The sequence below is a fragment of the Quercus lobata genome, chromosome 3, assembly GCF_001633185.2.
Source record: "Quercus lobata isolate SW786 chromosome 3, ValleyOak3.0 Primary Assembly, whole genome shotgun sequence".
In the NCBI taxonomy this organism is placed as follows: Eukaryota; Viridiplantae; Streptophyta; class Magnoliopsida; order Fagales; family Fagaceae; genus Quercus; species Quercus lobata.
In genome coordinates this window covers 2,768,349-2,794,334 of record NC_044906.1, presented here as the reverse complement: position 1 = coordinate 2,794,334, position 25,986 = coordinate 2,768,349, and the positions used below count along the sequence as shown (strand labels likewise).

At 31.5% G+C, this 25,986-nt stretch overlaps 2 protein-coding genes across 2 annotated transcripts; both read right to left on the bottom strand.

Moving 5' to 3' along the window:
• Nucleotides 1-323: 323 nt before the first annotated feature.
• LOC115979262 (bifunctional 3-dehydroquinate dehydratase/shikimate dehydrogenase, chloroplastic-like) lies at nt 324-6,648 on the bottom strand. Its single transcript, XM_031101243.1, has 11 exons — nt 6,515-6,648; nt 5,842-6,074; nt 4,633-4,738; nt 4,142-4,360; nt 3,429-3,775; nt 2,950-3,013; nt 2,708-2,813; nt 2,481-2,624; nt 1,744-1,892; nt 804-966; nt 324-684 (listed from the first exon to the last, which is right to left on the bottom strand). Exons 1-11 carry the CDS (start codon nt 6,533-6,535, stop codon nt 641-643), a joined length of 1,596 nt encoding a protein of 531 aa, XP_030957103.1. The 5' UTR covers nt 6,536-6,648; the 3' UTR covers nt 324-640.
• A 10,881-nt stretch (nt 6,649-17,529) lies between these two features.
• On the bottom strand, nt 17,530-22,961 carry LOC115979263 (bifunctional 3-dehydroquinate dehydratase/shikimate dehydrogenase, chloroplastic-like). Its single transcript, XM_031101244.1, has 11 exons — nt 22,823-22,961; nt 22,081-22,316; nt 20,659-20,764; nt 20,078-20,296; nt 19,617-19,963; nt 19,277-19,340; nt 19,068-19,173; nt 18,822-18,965; nt 18,453-18,601; nt 17,916-18,078; nt 17,530-17,807 (listed from the first exon to the last, which is right to left on the bottom strand). The coding sequence occupies exons 1-11, from the start codon at nt 22,835-22,837 to the stop codon at nt 17,764-17,766; spliced, it is 1,593 nt and encodes a 530-aa protein (XP_030957104.1). The 5' UTR covers nt 22,838-22,961; the 3' UTR covers nt 17,530-17,763.
• Between the last annotated feature and the right edge of the window lie 3,025 nt (nt 22,962-25,986).

The window sequence follows — 25,986 nt, the reverse complement described above, 5'->3', positions numbered from 1 at the left end:
AAATAACATTTATGATTTTTCAACAAATGGCAAGAGTATTTCTGGATGTGCAATTCAACGAATACCAATACCCTATGGTTAAGCAGATCCAACAGTTGAAGCCTCATTTCAATGCCTTGGTCTTTTCCCTCTCTGAATTTTTGAGAAGAGGACTTTCAATGGTTGGATCTCAGATGCCAAGCTAGGCCTTTTCTACAAACTCACAAACTTGTGAGAAGGCTCATTACTACTGCTATTATTATGTTGTTATTTTTCAGTATTAGTGAAGCAGTATGGAGATCATGATATGGTTCAATCTATCTTATCTTGACTAGCTAGTGAAGCTATATCAGCAATCCGCTCTATTATTGGACAATCAATATGAAAAAAAGATCCACAAATGGCCCATCCTATGTTATATAAAGTTGTTCCAAACTTCCAAAAAGTGAGAAATGGCAACATGAATCCTCTCTGGCCCTATTTGTGGGTAAGATCGACAAATTTTAGAATTCATGATCATCACTAAATAGACAAGCGTGAAAATTTTATTGGTACAACAGAATAAGCCAATAGCTGATGGTACATTAAGAAATTGAAATGAAATAGATGTAATGAAGAAACTAGTTTCAGCTGCAATAAGAGCCACCAGACAGATTCCTTCTTATGTATTTCTTGCCAATGTATCTCTAATAAGTTGCTTTGGTGCTGCAAGGAAGATTGAGCCAAAAATCATAAGAAAATGAAAGAGAAAAGTGAGGATGTATAGAAATTAGAAGTTTTATACAGGAACTCCTAGGTTTGTTAATATTGTTGGTTCATCTTACCTGGCAAACCAGTGAACTTTTCAAATTGTACAAATGCTTGGTTAATGAACATTTCTGTCCCATAAACAATAGTGGCTCCAGACTCTTCAGCTTCTCTTAAGAGTCTGGTTAGTTTTGGTGTGTAGATGGCATCAAAAACCAAAGAATAGTGCTTCAAAGCATGCTGTCAAGACAAAGAAAGAAGAGATGTCAACTTATTTTGTCACAAGAAGATTAATTGTTAACGCATCATGATAAGTTAATGTTTTTGCCTATATGACATATGCTACAGAATTTCACCACATTTGCATACATTATTCAGAGAAGTTAAATTTTAAATGAAACAAGAGTTATTATAAGTAAATACTGCAGATTAAGCAAAAATTATTTTTTGGAGGAATAGCGAAACACATTATTTTCTTGACAGCTGCGACCGTGAGAGAGAATTATTTCACAAAACAAGTCATATAGCTAAACAGTTGACTTCACCACATATACTCACTAATCTACTCAAAAATGGAGAATCACAAGAAAAAATGATGGCTTTGTTGTAGTGAAAGTAGCTTAAAATTCTTTTTACCATATGAATGTCTGTAGGCATTTTAAAAAAGAAACAAACTTATCGATTTGTATTTGGAGAGAATTGAATGGTAAAGAGTAAATGATTTCAGATTTCAACAGGCCATGTAAACTGAAAGGTCTTGTCTTTGACATGCCATTCAATGATGTATGAGTATGAAAAAACCAAAACATATATGGTGCTTCTTACAGGGAGAAAAGCTATCATCTTATATGACACTATTTCATTCCACACAATGATGGACTTGTGAAAAAAATTCATACAAAAAGAAATATGAAGCAATTAATTTTTAATTGAGGCCAGTGAAAATTTCCAAGAAACATTCGCCAGCATTCAATTCAACAACAGAACGTATAAAATGACAGTGACAGGGAGGCAAACCTTGGGTAATGGTGTGTTCTCAATTTTTGGTTTCATTCCAACAGATGTAGTATTTGCAAGAATCATCCCCTCCTCTGGATGGAAATTTTCTAATTCAGCGAGACTTATAGCTTCTCCTCCAACTTTACTGGCAAGTTGTTTGGCTTTGTCTAGCAGTCACAAGAAAACAAAAAACTTCACCAAGTTAGCAAGTAGATTAAATCAATGCTCCTCTCAGAAGGCTAACACTAGTTGAATAAGAAAAAATGATAAGTGCAGTCCCAAATAATACCCACTCTGGATGCCTTTTCCTTTGCATTAGTGCAAGCATTTCTACGTATTCTAAAAATTAACTCACATAAAGAAATGACTCCAGTAATTTTCATGTCGTTCATCCTTGTGCTTTTGAAGTTATTGATAGAAAGAGCAAAAAATATGAACAAACCCCACACTGGGGGTTTGTGGGGGTGGGGGGGGGGGGGGGTGTTGATTTTCCTTAATGGAAGCAATCTTTAACATTTTGGGTGAGTTTAAATAATTTTTCCACTATATATCATGTGAGCTTACTATAACAAAACTAGTCATTGTTTTGAAAGTTCAACTCTGATCTCACTTACTGTAACAGAACTAGTCACTTGTTGTTTTGAAAGTTCAACTCTGATCTCACTCCAAACGGTGATTTATGCTTTTGAAAGCTATAAAATACACATTAATAAAAGAATAAACCAAAACTTTAGCACATAATTAAAGACTCTCACCATATGAGCGATTGGCAACTACGACTCTCGCTCCCTTTTCTTTTCCACCAAAAGCAAGTGCCTTTCCAGCACCACCAGCTCCCATGACAACAAACAGTTTACCAGCCAATGGGGAACCAGATCCATTGCTTGCACCATTTGATGCTGCATATAAAAATTTGATATATGAAACTGATCCACCCAAAAAGTAAAATAGAGCATTGCATAGCTTGTAATATAATCTAAACCTCGAAGTCCTTCCTCGATAGCTGCAATGGCCCCAAGATAGTCAACATTGTAGCCCTTTAACTTCCCATCAGGTTTCCTGATCATGCAACTAATAGCTCCTATTTCCTGTAATACAAATCAAAAAATTAAAAAAGCTAGCATGACACTGAAAAGATGGTTCCAGACAAACTTAGATATCTTGATTCATGAGGGTATGGAAAACTGTACAGTTGCGATCATTACTAAAGACATAATTGGATACCTTGGCAATTGGATCTATCTCGTCACAGCAATTAAACCCAGCCTCCTTGTGAGGAATTGTATAACTGCATTTTAAATAAAAATTATTTACATTAACAAAGAGAACCAGACCAAACATATATATTATGCCATCTAGACCAGACATTGCAAGCTTATCTATCCTCTAACCATCATTTCTTATGTCAATGCTCTGCCTAGTTTACCATTATGGTAATTCAATATTTTTGGAGCTCCACTATTTTCCTTTAAAATGTTCCAGAGATTTACAGTGTTACATTTTTGTTGCTACTTGCATTGTCTTTAACCGTTTTACCAAATTAAGTCCACTTCCAAATTCATTTGAGTATAAAATGAAGTCAAAGACTAAGAACCTGCTCATGAATACAAGAATGATAAATAAAAGATAGAAAATAAAAACAAGAAATTTATAGTCTGAAACAAAGACAGCATTATTCTGAAGTTTCTAAAATGAGATTTTACCTGTATCCAACAAAATCAGGAGATGAGTAGGTGTTGAGAAAGTTTGCAACATTATCAACCAACAGAGGCAAATAAATTCCATTAAAGTTTACTGACTTGAATGCTCCATTATACAGATGAGGACTTTTGCTGTGACCAATAGGATTCCCAATAACACCATGTACTTTGGTATCGGGCCCTATCTGTCTGAAATTGTATAAATCCAACAGATCTGTTACAGTTGGTTGCCCTGGAGCTGATATCACACCCGCCTCAATAGAACCAAAAGTGAGAAACCCACCAAATTTTGCACTAAGTATTCTTGACATCAAACCCTTCTCACCCATGACGATTCCGATCATTGGGACCTATAATGTCATTTGAAGTGTCATCCAGCAATGTAAGACTTCAAAAGACACAGATATGACAAATAACAAGAGAACTTACAATAAAAGAAAATTTTATGTGGGGCTTCCTCAAAGAGGGAGCCAAATCAGTAGTGGTGCTAAGAATTGAGAGGTTATTATTTTGCAGATAGTGCACATTGATTCTATCACATGCTCATCGTGCAGTCTCATATGGTTTACTAGATATCAGCAGTTTACACATTTTGATAGATTGGACATAATTTACAAGCGACAGATTCCGAGATTTCAGGGACCAATAAAGAAGAGAAAATATACTAAACAATACTAAAGCTCATGAAGGATGAATATAGTGTATAAGTTACTTACTTGAGAATGCACAAGAACTTGAAAGAGACGTGCAGAGTCTACAATGTCTAAGGCAGTTGTTGCAACCTTCACTATGTCAGCTCCAGTAGATAGTATTTTTGCCACAAGATCGCCAATTTCTTCCACAGATGGAGTGTTTTGATAGTTGTGTGAAGAAACAATAATTTTGACCTTTTCAGGTTTCTTTCCTTGAATGGCATTGTAGAAATCATGAGCTACCTTCAAGAGGCAAATTTAAATGTCTGAGTAACTTGTTCATGGAAATCACAAAGGAATATCTAGTTTGAGGAAAAAACCAATAGCTGTCTAAAGTTTAAACATCATTATTGGCAGCTTGGAATATGGGTAGTTTACTAATGTATCTGAATCACATGTAATCATAATCACAAAAGGGAATACCCATATATCTTATATCATATAGATCATTGACTAAGGGCATAATACCAAAGAGAAGAAAGAAAACAATTTCAAAACATAGATGAGATAACAACCTTAAGCTCAACATCAACATAATCGGCTCCCAGCTCCACGGCTAGACGTAATGCATTTTGTCGCTGGCTTTCATCACCATCATACTGACCACCTTCCCATATTGGTCTAAAGGATGTATGATTCATGGTAAGTATTGTTAAAACAGAATGAAAAATGTAGAGTGTAAGAAATTCTGAAAAATGTAGAGTGTAAGAAATTCTTTCTGAGTTAACACTTAACATGAGAAGAGAACTTGAAATGTTCCGATAAAGACTAAAGCAACAACATACATCTTAAACAATGTTAGAAATATGGCTTAAAAAATTAGAGTAATAAAAAAGAACCATGATCTCTAATTAACAATATTATCATTAAAGATATTTAACTACTCAAAAGGTTTTCATGTAAAATTGTTTTGTTAATCATCAAGCAAGACGAATGATGCATCACTATAACATGGCCAATAGATGATGTTTATATTTGATAGAACAAATGGATGGAATTTAATAAAGAACTACTTTGAAACAGTGTGATCAGGCCTAGAAATGAAATGTCATTTTCTTTGCTCCCCACATGCCAAGACTGGACATATGGGTTATGAAGTGAAGGTCCTAAAATGGAGGATTGTGACAAAGGGCTAAATTACAAATTATACCCTCTAAGTTTGATCTATTTTCTATTTGTTTCTTCATGTAGTTCCATCCAATCTCGCATTAGTTTTATATTTTTCACTTTGCAAAAAGATGTTATTTTGGTGGACTTAACGGTGTGAATTGGACGGAAGGAATACATTGAGAACAAATGGAAGTTAAAGGACTGAAATGGAAAAAATAAAAAAAATAATGGACTGAATTGAAAATATGCCAAAGTTAGAGGGTGTAATTTGTAATTTAACCAACATAAAACGAATATATAATGCAACCTGCATGATAACATCGACAATCAAAAGTGTCCCCAAGATTCAAATAGAGGACCTTTCAGGGTGGTTCAGACAAAGAGGTCTTAATTCCATGTTGGTTAACCAATTGTGCCCCCCAAAAAAAGGTTTTAGCATTTTTTTTTTTTTTTTTTGGAACCAAAGAAAGGTTTTAAGCTAGTTGAAAATGTACGGATTATGTATACAAGCTAACAGCATATACAGTAAGATGGCACAACAAGCAGCAAGCCTACATGAACAAGATTCAACTTCAACAGATTAGACACATTTTTATGAGCTATATATTCATTACCTGTAAGTGATAAGAGTGGGCAAAGGAGATTGCTTGATCAAGATTTCAAGATCCTGTCTTGGACTGAAATTCTTCAAGAAGTCAACTCGAACCTCAACAAGGTCAGCACCAAGTTCCTTCGCCTTACGCATCAGAAGCAGCATCTGATCAACTGTTTCCGCCATTACGGGCGCACATATTTGAGTGGAACTCCTTCGAATTCCACCTGAAATTTGAAGATCCGAGGTAGCCAACTACAAAAACACCAATTAAGACATGGAAAATTTTACAAAATCATGATGTTGAATTTAATTTTACAATTTATACACAATCACATACATATCAGAAATCAAACTGCCTAGTTTGGTAGCTGAACAAGTGGAAACTGAATATAAAATGAAACGTTTGAAGCCTTGATTTTGTATTCACTTTTCATTTCCTTGGTTTTCTCAGAAATTAAATTGAGAGAAACAAAGGAAATTAATCAAAATATTGAACCTTTCACTTTCAAACATTTGAGAAACTCAAAAAAATGAATGACCCATCAACTTTTTCCAGTCCTGAACACCAATTGACTTAGTACCAAAACAACAAGAACAATAAAACACAAAACCCCATTTCCATTTCCGTTCCAAATTGTCCACTTTCTTAGCAACCAAACAGAGAAATGGAAACATCGAAAGAGAGGTGTTACCGGAATGCTGCTGAGAGTCATTGTGAGTGAGAGCTTGTGGTTTGAGCAGTGAATGATTTTTTTGGTTGAAGTGTTTGAAGAGAGAGACAGAGAGAGAAAGAGAGAGACTTTGTTTGGTGGGCGGGGTTAGGTGTATATTTATACAGGGGAAGGAAGAACTGTCAGCTGTGAGTGACACCATCATGCTTCTCTTTGAGTACCTTTCTTTCTGTTTTTTACTTCTTCATTTTTTTATTTTTTTTTTATTTTTATTATAAAACACGACCGTTAGCTGGTTTGGATTTGGGTTTTATTTTAGAAAACTGCTACCCCCAAGTTTTTCATCACCATTTTTATGGCTTGATACGATGGTAACTGGTAAGTTGGGATTTTATACTAAAAAAAAAAAAAAAAATATATATATATATATATATATACTAGTCTTTAAGCACACATGGCATATACTCAGAAACTCTTCTATTTTTTTTTTGTAAAAGTTATTAGTTTGTATCTATTATAATTTGGAAAAAAAAAAATTTCAAACAAATAATAATGATAAACTTTAGAGATAAGTAAAAACTATAAATTATTTTTTGAACATTTATTTGAAAGTGACGTAGTGATATAGAAAAAGAATACCATTACATTTACAAACTATTTTATAATATTTTACAAGTTGTTGATGTGGTAAATTTTTATTGGATCTCATCTAAGCCCACCACTAACATCAATTTTTTACATGTCAATAATTATTTACCACATCAGTAATTTGTAAAATATTTTGTAAAATAATTTGTGTCTATAGCATTTTTCTTAGAAAAAAGTTTAGGTAAGAAAAATAAGATGAAAGTAAGGGAGAAAGAATGCTAAATTTTAGGATTTCTCTTAGTTACAAATTGTTTTATAATATTTTTACAAACTATTGATATGACAAATTCTTATTAGTTCTAATATGGATCCACCACTAACATCACATTTATGTTTATCAATGATTATTTGAAAATTACTAAAGCCACGTTAGCAGTTTGTAAAAATGTTGTAAAATAGTTTGTGTCTGTAGCATTATTCTTTTTATTTTTTCAAATTGGGAGTGTTTTACTTTTATTAAGATGAAAAAGGAATAAAAATGCTAAATTTTAGGGAATAAAAAGATGAACTTTGAATCGGAAAAAATTTTAAATTTTAGGAGTTCTCTTTTTGAATTCAAAATAAAATTTGTTATTTGACATTTATGACTCTATTTCTAAGAGAAGTTACTATTCATTAATGAGAATATTTTTGAACCACATAAAAATGCAGTTCAAAGAGGGGAATTTTCTTATAAATAATGTGTGTGTGTGTGTGTATATATATATTAATTATAGCAATTTCAACATTTTTTTTTTCTTAAAATTTTAACTTATGATATCCACTTCTAGAGATTGTCCTTTTTGGTGTGGGTGGGGATTAAAACTTTTTTTTTTTTTTTGAGAAGCGAGTGGGGATTGAATTCTAAGATACCAATCGGTTTTTGGTGTAGGTGGAAATTGAACAAATCTCTTATTCAACAAATTTTAGTGTTAGTAATTGTAAAAAAAATTGTATCACCAAATTTATTGTATATTTTTCAAACTACAAATTACACAAGTTTTAAGAAAAAATCCTTATGCTTTATTCTTTTTTTCTTTAATTTTAGAAAATTGTATTTGTATAGCTTTTTTACTCTATTTGATAAGAGTATAAGACTATTGAAATATATTTTTGGCAAAATAATTACGAAAATATATATTATTTTAAAGGGTCCTGTTACACAAATGTCCTTAAGACATTTATTAATAGGTAATTTTAGGAAATTCTTAATACCACATTCATGAGAAATATAAAAAGATGTCCAATTTTTTTTTTTTAATTTTCCCATAAATTTTTTTTAAAAGAATTACCTAAGTCAATACTCTTAGAATATTCATTAACTTTTCATTATTCTAAAACATTTACGTTGAAATTTACTAATAAATAATTATGCTTGTAATAAAAAAATGATAATAATAATTATCATTGAATGGAATTGTGGTGAGGGAGGGGGGGGGGGGGGGGAGATGGTATCTAGTGATGGTGTGAAACTGCTCCATGGAAGGGGGGCTACTCACAATCGGTCTCACATGTGAATAGGGCCATCATTTGTGAATAGAGCAGGCTCATAAGATAAAAAGGAGAATAATAAAACATAAAATCACAAAGAAGGAGAGGACACAGGCTAGTGTTTTGGAAACACTTACTGATTGTCTATGTTTTTTTGTAAATATGTATGTGTATAGAGACTCCAGGTGAGTGCCCTTTAGTTCCTATAACTAGACACCTTTCATAAGTGTATCTTGGACAAATCTGATATACTAATTATTTTATATAAGGGCAAATTACACTTTGTCCACTTGTAATTTGCTCGAAAAACACTTTACCTACCTGTGGTTTAAAAGTTGGTACTTTACCCACTTGAGGTAAGCTTTATTTGTCTCCAGTCCTCCAAACCACCACCATTTTCCTCGTTCTGCCACCACTAACAATCATTAACCTAAAACAAAACTCTCAATCACCCATTGTCATTGGTACCAGAGCTTCATCGAAAAATTTTGTAACTCAGCATACCCAAAACCCACATCGTAGTACTCACATCAAAGCTCCAACAATCCTAGCTACCAATCCCAATCGCCGATCGTAGCCCCCGATCAAATTCATCAAACCTAAGCTAACTTAGACGCCTATCCCACACTAGCAAAGCCTATGAAAATTGAAAAATAAAGGGAGGAATTGATGTGTCTATGTGGGGTAGATATTAAAAGTAAGAAGAGGAACCCAACAACATTACTCAATACTAGGTGTAAGTGCCAAAAATGAGTTGACGTTATACATTGAATTTGTAGAGGCGGGAACTTGAGTCAAATAACCTAGCACAGTTGAAGAAGAAGAAAAAGACAAGGAATAATGCAGAGTATTAGTCCTCGGCAAAGATCTGAGGACAGATATTTATATTGGTTTGATTTCAAGAACAATTTTCTACTGTATTTCTCTCTTTGAGAATATTCCTGAACCCTTTCTTTCAAGAGGATCTCTTTCATTATATAACCTCTTTCAACTGATCTTAGCCTTCCATTTGTTAGTCATGCAGGCTACTACTCGAGTGCTTGTCTGATCAGACGCCTTTCCAAATCTTCTGTGAGTTGCAGCAACCAAGACAGCACAATTAAGGAGTTTTCTTCACATAAATGCGGCCAGGGGGTTTGGTGGGGTGCATTAAATGTGGTGGTAGTTACCATCCCTCCAGTCAAGTCAGAGCTAACCCCCTCTCTGAAGCTATTTCTCTACAGTGTGGCCTCCTCTGGTAATGTGCAATTGACGTGGCCATGGCTCACCCCTCCGGCCTTACCGTCTGAGGGTATGACCTCCTCAGAATAGCATTGGCCTCCTCGGCTTTGAGTATGACACATGGCCTTATTAACTTATCAAATTTCTATATCCCACACCAAGTATTTTTAATTTTTACAAGAACAATATTATGATTGTTCTTAAATTTTAAAAAACCTAACTTTTAGATCTTTTTTCTCTTGATTTTTTTAGTTTTTCATGTTCTACGAGGAGAGAGATATATAAAAAAAAAAAGTAGCAAAAATACAAATTTACCCCTATCTTTAATAGAGGTGAGTAATGGGAGACAAACGAAGCTTACCTTAGGTGGGTAAAGTGCCAATTTTTAAACCATAGATAAGTAAAAGTGTTTTTTGAGCAAATTAGAGGTGGACAGAGTGTAATTTGCACTTTATATAAATAAACCTCTCTTCTTAACAATAAATAAATAAATAAAAAGACCAAACTAGCCATTTAGTTTTCCAATGGAGTTCTAAAAAAAAAAAGGTTTTCCGGGAAAGTGTGTTTGTGACGCGAGTATAGATATTTGTTTAAGTAAAAATAAAAGTCTCATTTTGAATTATTTGTAAAATTAGGGAGAGTACAATTTGGGAATTCACAATCAATTATAAGTTGAAAATGGGAAAGTAAAATGCAACTTCATAATCAATCAAGAATTATGAGAGTGGGCTATTCATATAGTTTAGGTTTAGCTATACTATGTAGTTCGGTTAATTTTTAATTACAGAAACAATCATTTTTTATGAATAACTATTCTATAAAATGAGGAATAATTATTTCTCTCTAAAAGCGTTGTAATCATGGTTTTAGAAATTGGTATAGTTAAAGAACCGAAAAAGTTCTTGGTTTTCAATTTAAACTATTTCTTGACCGGTTTTGAGGGTTTTAACTTGACCAAATTGGTGCTTGGGTTTCGGTTGAACCAACCAATTTAATCCAATTTTAAAAACTATGGTTGTAATAACTATTCTTGAGTAAGTGTATTAATTTTTTTATTAATATATTTTCAAATATAAAAAAATTTCCATATGCACATAATAATTATATAAAAAAATTTATCTGTCAAATTTAAAAAAAAAAAAATTTAGAAAATATAATTGAACAGGTAAGATATTTCTTAAATATACTTTTATTTTTTTTTGATAATCTTAAATATAGATCTTTAATTTTATTCTAATTTTATCTCAATACCATATTTAAACTTGATACATGTGCCTATGTGGAGCATGTATTGATAATTTAATATATGTGCTCAAAATTCATAATCTCAAAGTAGGAGTGTCAATGTTCAACCTAACCCACGAACACGACACGAACCCAACACGTGTTTTTTCGGGTTAGGGTTGGGTTTTAATGGGTTTGGGTCATAAACGGGTCGACCCGAAAGCAACATGATAAGAAACGTGTCATAAGCGGGTCAACCTGCGTAACCCACAATAGACACGTTTGACACGCCAATTTATTTGTGTCAACCCGAAATGACCCACTTAACACAACCCGTTTAACTCGTATAACAAATAGATATTTATTTTATTTTAGATTTGTCAAATACTTTTTATATCCAACATATATTTTAAATTTAAAAAGAAAAGTGAGTAATTACAAAAATTTACAAGGGATATAATTGGATGAGTTTGTGGAAGATGTTATGAATTTGGACATCAGCAAAGAATCTATGGATGATAATCGTGGTCATAGTTAGGATTAATCTAATCTACTATTTGCTCAAATTCTTTCAATATTGATACTTAATATTTGGCGAGTTCCAAGGATATTATATTTTTGTTGAACTATGTTATTTTATTTTTGTTATTTTGAATTTGGGTTGAAGTGTATGCACTTCTTTTGGAGTGTAAAGAACTTATTTCTAGATGAATGTTATATTTTTGTTGAATTATATTATTTTGAATATGGGTTGAAGACTTGAAGTGTATGCACTGCTTTTTGGGATGTAAAAAAAATTATTTTTAGATGGATGTTATATTTAATATTATGCAAGTTGAAATGGGTTGTGTTACATTCATGTCAACCCAACATGATTCGTTTATTAAGTGTGTCAAATGGGTTAGGTCAGGTTAACCCGCCTTATTAATAGGTTGGGTTAGGGTTGAAAGATCATGACATGATTATTAAATGAGTCGGGTTAGGGTTGAGCCATTTAGTCGAATACCCCTACCTCAACACAACACGAACCCGACACGCTAACCCGAATTGACACCCCTATCTCAAAGGAGCAAAATATGAGTAATCCGATTCTATTGCAAACTACTTGTATAAGATATAAAGAGAATTAAACTTTTGTTGTTAAGTACTAAAGTTTAAAATGTTCTCTCTAAATGCTTTCCCAAAAAAAAAAATGTTCTCTCTAAATTAAAATAAATTAATCTAAAAAATAAAAAACTATGGTTGTAAACTAATTAAAGCAAGTATTAAAAGTTCATGAATATTTAATTTTATTCCAAACACGAGTCAAGCTTGAGCTCATCATCAAACTAAATTACATATTCAAATTTTGTTTGTTTTTTTGTCAAACAAACTCAAACTTGTTCACAAGCTACTAGATTAACTTATTATTTTTAATATAATAAACACCATAATTAAAATTGATAACTAAATTATAGTTGAAATTATATGATTGAAGTTATTAGATATAATAATTTAGCTTATGAAATTGTATAAATTAGTTTCACCAACCGTATATTGTTAATATATAATATATGTAATTTTACTAAGAAATTGACTATAATAAATCACAAATAATATTCTATATCTTATAATAAACTTATTACAAACTTACATAATCAAATTTGAAGTTTTTATTTTTAATGTATATTTCTATACATGTATACATATAAACATCTATTAATATATCTACTTAAATCAAGTCTAATACTATCATGGGCTTGTTCACGAGCATGCAATTATGTTTGAGCTCCAGTTTAGCTCATTTGCTAAATAAACCAATATAAAAGTCTCTTTTCCAAATTGAGCCAAAAACAATTATATATATAAAAAAAAATAATAATAAAAAAAAAAAACCTTAATTTTTTTACAACCCTGATAACAAGTAAAAAAAGTAAAAAGAGAATGAGATAAATGCCAAACTTTTTTGGAAAAATGCCATCGACATGGAAAACATAGAAGAACCTTATGCACGTAACAATAATGGAATTTTTTTGCACTTCTGCAAAAGCTTGAAAGTGAATAATAGCTCTTTAGTGTTAATTAATGCCAGCTGTTTAAGTTATTTTTATCTTAAAAGAAAATTTACAGTTTTTTTGGATTTCACATTTTTTCTAAAAACAATAATACTTTTTTATAATTTATGTTTTAGACAAAAAAAAAAAAAAACCAACTAATATAACGAGTTAATCAATTGCATTACTTAACCAACTATATCGTTTTATACCTAAAAAAAAAAAAAAATCTTAACCAACTAAAATTTTAAAATAAATAAATTAATTAATTAAAAAGAAAAGAAGATGACTATGAAACAACTAACTTTTTTACCAGAAAAAGAAAGAAAAGAAAAACAACTAACTTTTGAAAATTTTGAATCGGCAATTCATCGTGATTCGTGAGAGTTAGGTAGACAAAACCGCCACGTGGGCGTGAAGCGGGCTTGGCGGCATATGTGCTGCTACTAATTATTTAGGTGTTGCCGATTTGAGGTTGGTGACTTTATATATATAGTTCGGTTTACCAGAATGTCCTTTCTTTTAGTCCGGTCTAGACCAGTACATAATATCATCTTATTTGTCTTTTGCCAATTGCAAGTCCTCATGTCTCCACATTCTATTGCAACTTCAAAGACTGTGTGACCTACAGTTACTAAGGTTTGGTAGGCCCTTATTTTTTATAAAAAAATTCTGCGAATTTAATTGTATTATTTATATGGATATGGTTAACAAGTGTTCTTAGAATATTTATTCACTAATTATTTTAGTAAATTTCTGATACTACTTTCTTAAAAAAATTTGTCAAAAAATTAGTTTTTTTTTTTTTTTTTTTTTTTTGGAGAAAAAAGTTTTAACAAATACTATTTTTTAGTATGTCTTACAGGTATCGATTAATTTTTTTCATTTTTTTGGTAGGTATTTTTCTTTAGATTTCAATGATGATGTGTCGATGTTACCTATTTGCTTGACTCTAGCACAAATCCAATGCATCATTAGGTGAGAGTCATTATAAGCATATATATCATTGAATCAGTGAAATACGAATCATGGTGGGTGAGAATCATTGACCATTTAAATTTTTCAATGCCTATGTGTGATTGTTAGAGATTATATATATATATATATATATATATATAAAGACAAAAAAGAATGTTGAGACTTGAGAGATTCATTATCTTCAGATGTGAGCGATGAGGGACATCTAGCACTTCATCACATAGTTAATTTTTGCATTCGATCAATAATTCCATAATTTGGATTTAGGTTGTTTCATATGGCTGTATTTTCATTGTAATCTATCCCTTTTTTTTTTCTTAGGTTTCATATGGTTATCGTTTTCCTAGAATTATAAGTTGATGTGAGGAGTCGATTCATTATGTTCCTAAGAATTTAGACTGATATAAAAAAAGAAGTGTTGGTACTTGAACCAGTATCATGAATGCTGAAAGTGAATCCTACGGATCTTTGCTATGAGCCTGTGAGTGACTATTCTATTAGATCATGTAAAATTGGACTCTAAAAAAAAAATCATGTAAAATTTCTCAAAAGCATGTGATCGAAATTCAAAATTTCAAAAAGCATGAAAAATGAAAATACCTGCAAGCATATTTGTGATGTGTCAAGAGGTGGCATAAATGCAAAAACACCCCCCTGCAGTTTCGGTCTGGGTCAATTGTAAAAACATTTCACAAGGTTTCAATTATTTCTTATAATATCATGATTTTTCCATATCCGTCAAATTGACTCTCAAGACTAACTATTGTTAGCTCTTATGAATTGAAATATCATGTAATTATCATGAGACTAATGACACAAATCAGTTTGTGAGTCTTCTTAATGTAGTCATGTGATAGTCACTTGATTTTTTCATTCCTAAGAGTTAACAAAAATTAGTTCCAAAGGTTAATTTGGCAGATATGAAACCTCATGGAGTTAAGGAAGAATTGAAATCTCCATGAGTGTTTTTGCAATTGAACCAAACCCTTGAGTGTTTTTACATTTTTAACAAAAAGTAAATTTTATTTCAGACATGATGTTAACATAGTCTCTCCCTCAACATAGACTCACCAATGTCACGTTTATATGAGTGTTTGTGACACATCGTGAGGATTTTTTTTAGTATTTTATTTTCAGACACAATTTCTCTAATCATTCGTACATCTTTGATGATATTTAAATTGATTCTCTCTCGGGGAAAAGGGTCTCTTTCACGGGAAAAAAAGGGCAAGGGAATGCCATTTCTATTTTTTCTTTTTTTAATTTTTAATTTTATGTTTGGTCCTTAATTCATGAAAAATTATCTTATCAGATAAACTTATAAAATGTCTCTCTCATAACATGTTGGGTGCACAATTTTTTTTTAATAAATCCTTTGTTTATTGTTATTTTTAATTATTTAAACCTAAAATTTTAATTTTAAAAAATAACCGCTCTATGAATGAAGAGAAAAAAAATTGTCAAAGTAAAATTTATTTAATAAATTCCTTTGATTTTATATTTGCTATTAAATATTTTAAAACGAAATGTAGGTGACACCGTGAGAGTAAAGTAAAAGAGTGGTTTTACATTTTTTTTCTTTTTTTTTTTTCGAGAGAGAAACGACAACCTCTATTAAACATAGGTTTGATTTCAAAATTATTATATATAAATACAATTTATTAAAAAAAAAAAAAAAACACATAAGGGTTCAACCTCTATTAAACATTGGTTTGATTTCAAAAACCTTAAACTCTTTTTTTGGTTTTTTTGAACTTTCTGAATTTCAAAATCATGGTTTCATAGTAAAAGACAATGGGAAAAGTGAGTCAAAAGATAATGAAAGGCTAAAAATGATGTGGCTGCAAGCTCAATTGGCAGGGGGGCCAAACCTTACATAAATGGACAGGGGTTCCCATTTCTAGGTCCTCTAGTTCCTCTCTCTTTCTCTCTCTCACAGCAATATTTAATAATATGTTTTTGACCTTTTGGGTTCAAAGAGTTAACCCCACTCAAAATTACAGAAATCTGAATTCCGATAATGAAAGAATACACACCATAAATTACAAGAAGAAGAATAGAGGTGCTTTCCACAACCACAAACGACTTCCTAATAACTAAGGTTCTAATCATGTCCTACACATAGGATTGACGATTGAGATTGATGACAAACAACAAAAGGCTACACCCTAGAAATTTTGGTGCAGGTGGTCCCTTATTTGATCCCAACATTGTATTGTCTATGTCAAACTCTGATTCCAACAGGAATTGACTGTGCTAACATTCTAGGATATCAAGGGCAGTTGTGCTTCTGTTTCAAAGCCAAACTTTCCGAACCTAACATTTTCCTCTACTTTTCTATTACCCTGCCACAACATCACTTCAACATTACACCTAGTTTAGGACTAAAAGATCATATGCAATACTTACAATTGTGGTACGATATTAGAATTATGATTAAATGATTAAATTTATTATTTCATAACAGTTTTTTTTTTTTTTGGGACAATTAGTACCTCTCATTGACGGGTTGTTAAAATTATAGATAAATGATTAAATTCATTATTTTCTAACGGTTTAAGTTTGAGGCAACCAATAAGTTATCAATACACACATGATTACAAGATAATGATTAAATAATCAAATTCACTTCAAATATTTAAAGAGCAAATATACTAATTTTCCAATATGGTACTATCGAGAGATTAATTTATGGATGCTAAGCATTAAAGCTCATTTTTTTTTTTTTTTTTGGTTATTTGAAGGGTAGCTCAATCTCTCCCTTCCCTTCCCTTTTCAGCTTCTCACTTCTTAATAAAAAATAATAAAGAGTAAAAGGAAGTTCGTTCTTAGTCAAAGGTATTAGTTTTCTCTCCCTCTATTTCGTAGTTTGTCAAAGACTCAAAGGTGTAATAGCTTTATCATCAAAAAGTTGATGGGGCACATTAGATATATACACTAAGTTGACTCTCTGATGGACACTTTTAAGCTATGCAGATCTTCTAGATGAGCCCTTCTCTAATCATTCAATCAGACGGGACCCCAACAAAGCTGCTGGTGCTCTTGATAAATGGGGTCACATGTAATTCCACTGCTTTTTCTCTCTTTGTAATCTGCCCTCAGGCTGTTAAGAGTTGCCTTGGGAATAGCTAGTTTGTTGTCCTCTTAGCTTTCTATCTTCTTTCTGAATAAAATAAAATAAATAAATAACAGTGCTGAATTCCCATTGTTTGTTCCTATGTTGGTTTAATCCCTCTTCAAGTTTAGCAAAAGTAATGTAACACTTCATGGCACTGCAAAATATACCAGTGGCAGTCTCTTTGAGTCATGGATGACTGATCAAAGTTCCTGTTTGTCTGGTTAAGTTGCTATACATACATTTGCATCCTTGAAGTTTTAAAGTGTCACAGTTTTAACTTTTGCTTGAAAAATTCAATGAAGCAGTGGCACGTAAAGAAACTTAAAGAAAAAGAGTTGTCCACATTAACTCATTAACACCATTTCTCATTATGAAGGGTCATATCTTAATGCATAACATTGCAATTTTAGCATCTAGTTTCCATAACTCATTCCATTAATAGAAACAAAGATTTATTCATACAACATGATAATTCAATAGCTTGTCACATAATACAAAAATTGAAGCAATTTGAGCTGCATTGGGGAAGCATAATTCAGCTGCAAGCTTGTAATAACAGAGTACCAAGCCAAATCCCATTACGCGTGCTTCTCCATGAGTTGCCTAAACAAATCTTCTGGTGCTGGAATTATAAATGAAACAGATTCAAAATAAAGCCCAACGAGTTAGTAAATATTAAGAACCAATAACTTAGGACTTAAAAATACAACAACAATATGGTGCATCTTACCAGGCAAACCGGTGAAATTTTTGTATTGTTCAAAACCTTGACGGATCAACATCTCCGTCCCATAGACAACAACAGCTCCAGTCTCTCTTGCTTCTCGCAAAAGTCTGGTGTCCTTTGGTGTGTAAATGGCATCAAAGACCACACAATAATGTTTTAGAGCTTCCTGCAAAATCAATAAAATACATTTACTTATTTGGCATATAAGTTGATGAACCTATCATGATGTAACTACAGTATGTTGTTTGATGCAGTGCATCAATGTCACTTCAATTTTCATCCAGCTGTTCCACTTTTTGAGCAAAGTCTCTTTAATTTTTTTTTTAAAATTAAATATTGGCATCAATACAGCCTTCGACATGTATCATTGTTACAGATTCAACATGTCGATCTGTAGCATACATGAGACCTTTTTTTGGGTAAGTAGCATATATGAGTAAGTAGCATATATGAGACTGACATCATGATGGAATGGCTTAGTGACCCTTTATGCAAGGTTTAGTGAAAAAGAAAGTAAGATGAGAAATATATGAGGCAAACCTTTGAAATGGGAGTCAAATCAATTTTAGGTTTCATTCCCACAGAAGTAGTATTTGCAAGAACCATCCCTTCTTCTGGATGGAAGTTTTCTACTTCAGCAAGAGTCATAGCTTGTCCACCAACTTTGTCAGCCAGTTCTTTCGCTCGTTCTGTTAGAAGAAGACGCATGTCATTCAAGTAATTGCAAAGATTGTTCATAAACTTTAGGACTTACAAGGTATGTAGTTTGTGCTAAAAAATATATGATAGATAATTTGTATTCTCTCTATAGAAGCAATACCAAATTTGAGGAATTATGTTTTAGCTCATTGTTTCATGAGATGTCTTTTGAAATTGTAAATGTTCTGAAACACAGAGCTAGGTTATTACCAAATGTACGATTGGCAACCACAACTCTAGCTCCCTTCTGTGCAGCACCATAGGCAAGTGACTTGCCAGCACCACCAGCTCCCAAGACAACAAACAATTTACCAGCTAAGGGTGATCCAGCTGAAGGAATTGTACCGTTCAAACCTGTAAAAAGGAGAACACCAACTAAGTGAACCATGAAAAACAAGAACGAAAGAAAAAGAACTTGTCTAAACATCTCTTGGATAGCTTGTAGAGCACTCAAACCTCGTAGTCCATCCTCAATAGCAGAAATAGCACCAATGTAGTCAGTATTGAAAGCAATTAATTTTCCATCAGGTCTCCTGACAATGTTATTAATAGCTCCTATTTTCTGTAAAGAATCAAAAAGTAATGGTAAGTAACTAATAAATTTCTGAGTAATATCATAACATACAAATTATAAAATATTTCAAGGTGAAGAGATAATCAGATACCTTGGCAATAGGGTCAATTTCATCCATGCACTTCAGTGCTGCCTCCTTATGTGGAATTGTACAGCTGCATTCCAAATTCAATTTCTATTATTTTGCTTATCAAGAAAACAAAGTTCTAGCAATCTTATACCATACAGAAATATGAGCATGGTCTATGCTAAATCTCTCTAGCAGATTATTCTTCTGCTAGTACTAATTCGGCACAATGACAAGTCATAGCAGCCAAGGTACAGCAATTCAAAGCTGTTGGTTTAATTCTCAGTGCTCAGAGAAACCAAACTAAATTGATGCTATAAATATAAAATTTTGAGATATATCTCCTACATGGAGGAAATCTTACCTGCATCCGGACCAATCAATGGATGAATAGGTATTGAAAAACTTTTCAACATCATCCACCAAATAGTGCACATAAACTGCATCAAGACCAACTGACTTGAATGCTGCATTGAACAGAAGTGGACTCTTACTGTGTCCAACAGGCTTTCCAATAATACCATATACTTTAGTATCAGGCCCAATAAGCCTAAAGTTATATAAGTCCAATAAATCTTTTGCTGTTGGTTGACCAGGAGCTGATATAGCACCAGCCTCAAGTGCACCATAAGTGAGATACCCACCAAACTTGGGGCTAAGTAACCGCGAAATCAAACCCCTCTCACCCATAACAATTCCTATTGTTGGAACCTACACGTTTCGGCAGATTTGTCAATTGAGCTTCACAAGGATACAGTTTTATGGAAAACTGTAAATGAACAAAGTTTAGTAGAAAAGTAAATCCATGCAATGTGCATTACATACTTGAGAATGCACCATTATCTGAAAAATGCGTGCACAATCTGTAATGTCCAATGCAGTTGTTGCAATCTTCACTATGTCAGCTCCGGTAGCCTGGATTCTGGCAACAAGATTGCCAATGGCCTCAGCAGATGGAGTATTGTGAAAATTGTGTGAAGAAACAATGAGTTTGAAGTTATCAGGCTTCTTTCCGTTGATGGAACTGGTGAAGTCATGAGCAACCTGCATAGTAGGTGAGCTTGGAAATCTAAGTAACTTGTTACTCAAACATGCAATCACATAGTTTTGACATTTTTCAACCATTTTACTTTCTATCATAATTTCAACCAAATAGAAAGAAAATAGGTTTCATATAGATATTAAGCCACAGGAAATATCAGAGAACCCAGATTTAATGGTGTAATGAAAATGGAGGGTACGTATAACTATAAACATCAAATAATAGCTAATGAATTTATTCATTCAATAATTTCTTTGACTGCATAGATAGGCCAAAAAAAAAAAAAAAACACGTTCTTATAAAGAATATGATCTTTGACTACATAATGTGTGAACTATGTAAAAGATCATTGACAATGAAGTACCTCAAGCTCAACATCAATATAGTTAGCTCCCAATTCCATTGCCAAACGAAGTGCATCCTGTCTCTTGTTTTCATCACCTTCATACTGACCACCTTCCCAAATTGGTCTGAAATGTAAAAGAAAACAGGACTTACCATCAGCATAAAAACACTTTTTTATTTGTAAGATATAACTTTAGGACAAACATAAAGCATATTGGACCTTGAAATTGGTCAAGTATATATGGAATCCTCCGTGAATTTTTTAATTAAAATTTTCAGTAAGTAAAATTTAACAAAAATAAAATAGAAATTTCTTTTAAACATACAGACTGATAATAAATAAAATATTATATTCCAAAGAATAACTTAAAAAGGCAGAAATTTTTTTCTCTTTCGTTTAAGGAGGACCACAAAAAAGAAAAGAAAAGAAAAGTTATATAACGGACATAAAAAATTTCACAACATTTTCACAATAGTTGAGTTGACAAGTTTTTATTGGTTTTTATTTAGATTTATCACTGACATCACTTTTCTATCTACCATTAACAATCTGCTACATCAACAAGGTCGAAATTCTTTGTCTTTTGTGTTTATAGACTTTCTCTTTGAGTTTTGATAGATAGTTGGATTCAGTGATACTAAGGGTTTGTTTGGATAGAACTTATTTTACTGAAACTAAAAACTGAAAACACTGTAGTAAAATAATTTTTAAATGTGTGAATAGTACTATGGGACCCATTTTTAATGAAAAAGTTGATAAAAAATGAAATTTGTGGGTCCGTAAATAGTGCACAGATGCACTGTTCATGGAAAACTGGTCAAAAGTTGCGGTTACTGTTCATGAACAGTACATAAACAGTAGCCGCTTGTGGGGGGGAAAATGCGTGCAAACAAAAAAATAAATAAATAAAAGGGGAAAACACAGAAACGCAACGCAGCAAAACGCAACGCCCTATCCAAACATTACCTAAGTTATATGGTTTTGTACACGCTTCGACTAAAATTGAAAACTCAATTGTGTCGTACACAATCTATAATATCAACACACTTAATATACTTTTTTTTCTTCCTTTTTTTAAATTTATTTTTGAGAATCCACTCTTAATATACTAGAATCTTAAGTTTAAAAATAATTAATTAATTTGTAATTGCTAACTCTCAATTTGGTGTGACTACTTTAAGGGTTAATCCAAAAATTTACATGGGAAGTTAAGATATGGAATATATGTATTAAAAAATTAATCGAACGCTCAACAAGCCCATCACACTTTGTTAGATAATAATAATAACAATAATAAATAAAAACATCATAATAAACTACTAATTGTTCCAAAAGTTTAAAGTCATAAAAGATAATAAATTCAAATAATCATTTAAGTGATATTTTAACAATAAAACCAACATGTGAAATTATTATAATTTGGCTCTAACTAAGTCGAACCTGTAAGTGACAAGAGTTGGCAAAGAGGAGCGTTTGATGAGAATTTCAAGATCTTGGCGAGGATTGAAGGTTCTCAAACAGTCTAGTCTGATCTCAACAACATCAGCACCTATTTCTTTGGCTTTTCCCATCTCAATCAACATTTGATCCACAGTGGTTCCCATCAATGGAGTACATAGTAAGGTGGGGCTGCTCCGAGCTCCATTGGTGCTTGTTTGCAAGTCCGACACAGTAAACTGCAGCACACATTAACAAAAAAAACATAAGCATATTTTCATTGAACATGCAAAGTTTACTAGTAACACCAAAGAAACTGAAAAGGTTTTCACCCAAAAAAAAAGGTAGCAAAACGAATGAAATTGGAATATTTGAGGCCATTACTAAAACAAATTTGTGAGCTGAGAAATCATTAAACAAAATGAAAAACGTTGAAAGAAGTTTCATCTAACATGAAAAATCAACAAAAATTTGGACCCTTACTCATTGTAACATTCACAAAAGACACAAATTGAAGATGTCACATGAGGATGCATGACACTTCTAGCTTGTATTTTGTGCATGTATGCAGAGAAACACAAGCCAAAACCCAAAAATTTGACACCAAATAATAGTGAAAAAAATGGAAGCTTAATTACAAAATGGAAATATTGAAGCTGGGTAGAACATATAATTTTGGTTGAACATGCAAAACTGAAATTGAACTTGAAGCATGTGAAGCAGAATTAAGGGAATAAAAATGTACCGGAAGGCTTCCCATGCTGAGTGTTGAGTTTTAGGAGTAGAAGTTGTTGGTTCAAAGAGAGATTTGATTATTTAAGGAAGAGAGTGTTTTATAAGATGGAACTTGGGAACTATTTCTTATGTAAGAAAGTGTATGATTTAATGAGACAATATATGAGTTTAAAATTATAATAAGTGGGTCCCCAGAAATGTATAATAGTATTCCTCAAGAGGATGCTAACGATTTTTCTTGTTACGAGGGATATAGTAGGTACTTAACAAAAAACAAAATAAATTATAAATAGAATAAAAATTTGAAGGTAGGGTGGGTTGAAAGTTGGGTAGCGAAAGCCTCCTTTAGTCTCTAAGGTAAATTCAACTAAATTGTTTTTGAAGCATCATAGAACATTAGGTGGTCCTTAATTAAACAAAGATTAGTTGTTTATGTTAATTTTTTTAATTAAAGTTACATTTCTGTGAATGTGATCCATCTTCAGCTGTATGTCAAAAACAATTTTTGATTTTTTTTTTTTTTTTTTGGAAATATATGTCAAAAGGACTATTCTAAACAAAAAAACAGCAAAGGTTGTCGCCTAAGTTGCACTTTGGTCCCCAGTCATGGTTTTACGACAAGGGTATCCCTATTATACTATCCATCCAAAGTAAATTAATAAATAAATTCAATAATTATTAAATATTTTAGATTCACAGAAATGGATATGAATAATTTCGTTCTTCTGCCGCCGAATAAAAGAAGAATTTGTTAATGAATGCCAAAAAGCATTCGTTTAAAAAATATTTTTGTGTGAAAGAAAAAAAATTGATTTTTTAGATAATTTTTATATTTTTCATTGGTATCAATTTAAAAAAAAAAATAATAATTCATTAACAAATATTTTAAGAGCACCATTAATGGGCCCATAAAATAATAATAAATGAGTAATTTTTTTATATACTATGTCCTTATTATGAATAGTAGTGTATAAGAGTGATATAAAATGATTTAAAATTGTAAATAAAATACTTTATAACTATAGGTACTCAAGAATTTTTGCCTTTGGCTTTGGCTTTTTTGCCTCGATTGCCTTGCCTTGCCTTGGCTTGAATTCTTTTTGTCCCAGATTGGAAAGATAACTTTCCTCTTTCTACCTTCTAAGGGATGAACCAATGAGAAACAATATCACTAGTTTGGTTAACCAAACTAATGGTACTCTTTCTCATTGGTTCATCCCTTATAAGGTAGAAAGAGGAAAGCTATCTTAATATGTGTTGTGTAAAAAATATATTTATTAAAATTAACAGATTGTGTAAATATTGACAAAAATATTTGATATTCTTAACTTATCTTTAATCAATACTATTTAAGCACTAGAGAAATATAACAATATATAATAATACAAAAGCTAAATATCTTTATATAAATTACAATCATAAAATTTAAGGACTAAAACCGTTATTTTTTTCCTTTATTATTTTAGATAATTGTGTTCATTATAATTTTATGATGTCCAATTAATTTAGGTAATTTGTATATACAAATTATCATTCATGGGATTGTGAATATATCTAAATAAATATATATCACCTTATACATTCTTGTAAGAATTATATTCTTTAATTGGGTTCCAATAAGTTTAATTAATAAAGTCTTTTGTTGTCGAATTACGGACTTGAATTCGGATCCAGTCTATAGTAAAAACTAAGCAATGTCTTAGTTTGATGGAAATAGTAACTATCATGAAATAGACACTATATGTTCAAATCTATGGCAACTATTAAAAGAAATAAGTTAATTATATAGTTTCAAAGACAATTTTTATTTTAAGATTTAAAAAAAAAAAAAATTGAGGAGTGTTTATCCTAAATGCATTTGACATGTGCTCCTTTTGTTTTCTTCTTTTGTTTGGTTAATGTAAAACATTTTATAATTTCAGTTTTTCTAATTAGTACTACTATATTTTATAAATTTTAATTTTTAAATATATTAAATAAATAAAAATAAATTATGTCAAATGCAAATGATAATAAGATTCTTAGATTATAAGTATTCATGTGAGTACACACCCCAATCTCACACCCAAACCTAAAAAATGTAAGATCATATAGGAGAGAACCAAATCAAGTAAAATAGAGAAGTCCACTCCACTGTGAAGACACAAGGGCTTTGTAGCCAAGAGGAGAAGACTATCCAAATGCTTGAGAGCCATGCTTAAGATCATTATTGCAATAACAAAAATTGTGTTAAAAAAGGTAAAAAATTAAGTACATAAGTAGGTTAGCAAACTAAATAAATATGCCATTAAATGTCAACTATTATATCTCATTAAATACTCTGTTAACCTTTGGGAAAAGTTAACAGAACCCAAAGGGCATTAGTTTAAAAAATATTTTTAGAAATTTTTTATGAGAAAAAAAAAAAGCAATTGACTTTTTTTAATATATTTTATATTTCACATGAAATTGATATCAAAACTTTCCTAAATTAGTCTATTAGCAAATGCCTTAAAGGCATCCGTTAATAGGACCTTTAAATATCCACTATTAATCTAATTAAAAACTCTATTAACTTTTTACCCTTATTTATTTTTGTTTTTTCCTCAATTTTATTATTGATTTGTTTGTTTTGTGTCAATAATAAATGTTATTCATAAATTCCTAAATAAATATGCCATTAAATGTCCACTCTTTTTTATTTGATACAAGATAGAATTAAATGTCCACTCTTAATATCGTCAAATACTCCATTAAATTTTTATCCTCTTTTTTTCGTTTTTTCTTTTCTTCAACCTTATTGGTGATTGGTTTGCCATGTATCATTTATATGTTGTCCATAAATTCCTAAATAAATATGCCATTAAATGTTCACTATTCATCTCATCAAATACTCTATTAATTTTTTACCTTTTTTTTTTTTTTTTTTAATATATGAGATATAAATCCTACTTTAGCTTAATCTAAGTATATGTGTGTGAAACTCTCTCTTTGAGACTTGAATCCCAGATCTTGAGCCCTCCACCCCAAAAGAACTTATACTTGTGAAATGACCATAGTACCAAGGGTGTGTAGTGGTTCTCAACTTGATTGCTGATTTATTTTCTATGTGTTAATAATAAATGCTATCCATAATTTCCTAAATAAATATGTCATTAAATGTACATTATTAATCTCATCAAGTACTCTATTAAC